Source organism: Scylla paramamosain, chromosome 18, assembly GCF_035594125.1.
Source record: "Scylla paramamosain isolate STU-SP2022 chromosome 18, ASM3559412v1, whole genome shotgun sequence".
In the NCBI taxonomy this organism is placed as follows: Eukaryota; Metazoa; Arthropoda; class Malacostraca; order Decapoda; family Portunidae; genus Scylla; species Scylla paramamosain.
Genome location: NC_087168.1, coordinates 4,697,501 through 4,701,457, shown reverse-complemented (window position 1 = coordinate 4,701,457; position 3,957 = coordinate 4,697,501). Strand labels below are relative to the sequence as shown.

At 43.9% G+C, this 3,957-nt stretch overlaps 1 protein-coding gene across 1 annotated transcript in view; it reads right to left on the bottom strand.

Annotated features, from left to right (window-relative positions):
* Positions 1-1,060: 1,060 nt before the first annotated feature.
* Positions 1,061-3,957, bottom strand: part of LOC135108962 (uncharacterized) — a 55,201-nt gene continuing 52,304 nt past the window's right edge. The window contains exon 8 of the mRNA XM_064019863.1: positions 1,061-3,222. Within this exon, the coding sequence (XP_063875933.1) occupies positions 2,035-3,222 (1,188 nt within the window). The 3' untranslated portion in view covers positions 1,061-2,034. The remainder of the gene's footprint in view (positions 3,223-3,957) is intronic.

Genomic DNA, 3,957 nt, shown 5'->3' with positions numbered 1-3,957 from the left:
AAGGTTAAGTGTTGAGATAAGGCAAGGAAGAGTCTTTTGAGAGTACAGGTTTAAGTTTCCACGCCGCGACCTCTTCTTCCCTTCCGTCCGTACCTTTGATTTTTTTTTCTTTCTCTTCTGTTTTACTGATGTCCGTCACAACGTAAATGATCTCAGTGTGAACAATTTGCCGTCAACTTTTATTTACTTATTCATTTACTTATGTATGTATTTATTCGATATTATTCTTGATATTTGTTTATTTGTTTGGTTTTACATTTCATTTTATTGTCTTCTTCTTCTTCTTCATGTATGTATTTATTCGATATTATTCTTGATATGTTTTTTCTTTGTTTGGTTTTAGACTTCATTTTATTGTTTTCTTTTTTTTCTTCTTCTTCTTCTTATATTACCTATTATCTTTACAGTCTCATCTTAGTTGACTTTCTTTTTCCATTATATTCAAAATACGAAGTCACGCCAATCATTAACTTCGCTCCTCCTCCTCCTCCTCCTCCTCCTCCTCCTCCTCCTTTCTGTTATATTTTTGCACATTTTCTTTTATATATTATTTCCTCTTTTTCCTCTCCGCTTTATTTTTGTCTCCATTTTTCCTCCTTTCCATCTTTCCCGCTTCCGAAAACAAACAATTTTCTCTTTTTTCTTCTTTCATATTTTTTTTCTACTCCCCTTTTTTTGCCCTGGTCTTTTCTCCTTGTTCTTCATATCATTCATACTTCCCTTTTCCTTTTTAACATTGTTCCTTTTCCTCCAGGTAATGATTTTTTCTTTTCCTCTTTTCGCTCTCTTCCTCCTCCGTCATCCTGTTTTTTTTCTTGTCTCTTTCCTCTCCTTCCTTCCTTCAATTTTATCATTCTCATTCAATTCCATCAAGCCATCTCTTCTCTTTCTTCATTTTTTCGTAATTCTTTTTTCTTGTCTCTCTTTTACACCTTCTTTTCTCTCTCTCCTTTCCATTTCCACCTTTTTCTTTTCAACTTTTCATCTTCTCATTTCATACACTCACTGGTTTTCTTTCTCTTTCTTCTCTTCCTTCTCTTTTTCCTCCCTTCATTCCTAGTTCATCTTTATTGTGCGTTTTAACTATTTATTTTCTTTCTCTCTCACTTCTGTTTTCTTTTTTTCTTCTTTTCATCTTCTGCATCAATTTTCTTTTTTTTTCTCTCTCTTATTTTCCTCCTCTCCTTTCCTCTCCCTTCATTCACCCTCAATTTATTTATCTTTTTTTATTTCCTTCTGTCTCTTCTCTTGTTTTCCTTCTCTCATTTCCTCTCATTTTATTCACCCTCTATTTACATTTTTTTTTATTTTGCATTTTGTCTTTTTTCCCCTTCCTTGTTTATTTATTGTTTTGTTTTTTGTGTGTTTTTTTCTCTTTTTTTGTTTGTCTTCTTGCTTGCAATCTTCTTTTCTCTTTTTTTTTTGCTAGTTTTTCGTTCATCTTGTTGTTATTCCTGTTCCTGTTGTTGTTGTTGTTTTTGTTGTTGTTGTTGTTGTTGTTGTTGTTGTTGTTGTTGTTGTTGTGGTTGCTATTGTTATTATTGTTGCTTTTGCTTTTGTTTGTCATTTGTAGCCTTTTTGTAATCCTCCTCTTCTTCCTCCTTCTTCTTATTTCTCACTATTTTCTCATAGTTTCGTCCTTCTCCTGCTCCCTTGTAATCTTCCCCCAGGTTCTCCTCCTCCTCCTCCTTCTCCTTCTCCTCCTCCTCCTCCTCCTCCTCCTCCTCCTGTTGCCTATGTATCACTGTTTTCTTAAAGCTTTCTATTCCTTCTTCTTCTTCTATCTTCTAACCTCCCTGCCCTTCCTCCTCCTCCTCCTCCTCCTCTTATTGTCTCCTCCTCCACCTCCTCCTCCTATTGTCTATATATCACTGTTTTCTTAAGGCTTTCTTATCCTTCTTCTTCTTCCATCTTCTAATCTCCCCGCCCTTCCTCCTCCTCCTCCTCCTCCTCCCCCATCTCCTCTCAGTATCGCCACAAATCACAGGCGGGAACATTACATCACAGAATATTAACTAAGCCACTTCTTCTCGTTCAAGGAGGGAGTGCGGCTGCACTCAGCGGCGCAGTGTTCACGGCGCAGCGAGCCTCTCCCGGATCCTCGCGTAGCTGCCGCTTTCCTCGTCCACTTCCCTGGAGAGGATTTCCTAGTGGTTGATCTGATGGCGGCACTTCCACGTGAGCGCCGCGGCCTAGAAATCTCGGGAGGCGTAGCTTCCTGGAGGCGCTCACGTTCCTCATCTGAAAGTCATGAGCGGGCGTTCCCAGGTGGTCGTTCCGCGCTGCCTGAGCGAGAGGGTCGTGCCAGCCTGTCACGCTCTTGTTTTTGGTGCTGAGAGGGAATTGCGAAGTGGATTCTGATTTGTCCTTCACATGTAAATGCAAGTTGTGGCTCCAAGTTTTCCAGTTTTGTTTCCTACGCTCCCGGCGGCCCGCGGCGGCTGTGATTGCTGTCTGTGGTGATGGATGGCTTGGCGGGGAGCCGCGAGCCGCCGCCGTCACTCCAGGGTACGAGGCCGGGAAGGATCGCCTGTCCCGATACTGCACACCCCCCATGGCGCCCGCATCTTCGCCGCCCCGCCGCCTCAGGAACTGGAACGTGACGGCAGATACATCCCCGTCACGGCGTCTGGACGGCGCGATGTCTTCATTCAAGTTGTTTCCCTGCGGCGCGGGAATCAATATCCTCTTTGCCTTCACATCCTGTTGCTCTGAAAGACATCCCGCAGCCTCTCTTTTGCTGGTCCTGCCCTCCCCACTGGCAGGCGTCTGGATGCCCAACTCCATTAGGCCCGCGCCCACACTCACACTCACTTCAGTTTTGTCTCTGGTTCGCTCCGTAACGAGTCCTCTCTGTGCCCATCCTTTATGCATGTGCAGTGGGAAGAGCCGCCCCTCACTTGTGGCTGACGCGATGCTGTGGTGCTCCCTATGAGCTGACACCTGGCGCTCTTTCCTTCCCCCGTCAGCTGGCCTCCCGTGCCCCGTATCTCCTATGGCCGCGTCACCGCTTCGGAGGTACTGGGGCCAGGCTTGGGTGGGAGTGATATCTCTTTCGGGGTCCTGGTGGCCCCAAGACGCCTGGCGGTGGAGGTGGGATGGGGAGAATGGATGGGGCAGTACGGGGGTTGCTTCCTGTTCCTCCCCGCTTCCTTGGCCGTCCCGCACCTCCACCCGCAGCCGCCACTCGCCCCTCCCGTGCGGCGGGTCCCGGTCCAGTGCCTGCGCCGCCACGCCGGGGAAAGAGGACACCAGTTAGTGGACTCACGCAGATAAGTATGCATGGATAGATGAGTGGACTAATAAGAAGATAAAGATTGATAGTAGATACGTAAGTAGAAAGGTAAATCGGTAGACAGATAGGTAAATAGGTAGTGGACAGGAAGATAGGCATAGATAAGGATTTTACTTGCATACCTTTATTTATTCATCTGTTTGTCTGTCTGTCTTTCTACCCCTTTATTTGTATGTTTACTGTCTGCTGGGTTAGTATGTCTATTTGTCTGTTTGTTTTGTGTGTCCGTCTACAGTTTCGCAGTCCGTTCATTTGTTTTGTCTCTAACTGCCTCTTTTGTATGTCTGTGTATTATTATTTTGCCTTTCTTTTTGTTTGCCGTCTGCTTGTACTGCGATAAATAGACATAAGTAGATAGGTAGATAAGTAGACAGATAGATGGGTAGATAGATAAATAGATAGACAGGTAGGCAGACACATAGAAAGATAGATAGATGGATAAATTAACAGACAAGTTAATGAATAGATAGGCAGATAGACAGAGGTAGACAGATAGATAGATAGATGAATAAATAAATGGATACATGAACGAATATATAAATACACGGGGAGATTCATTCATACATACATACATACATGCGTACACAAAGGAAGAATAAGCAGCAGAGTACCTGCTAAGTTCTAAAATTGAATGCTGTTTTGCGAAGAGCTGCATTAGTGGT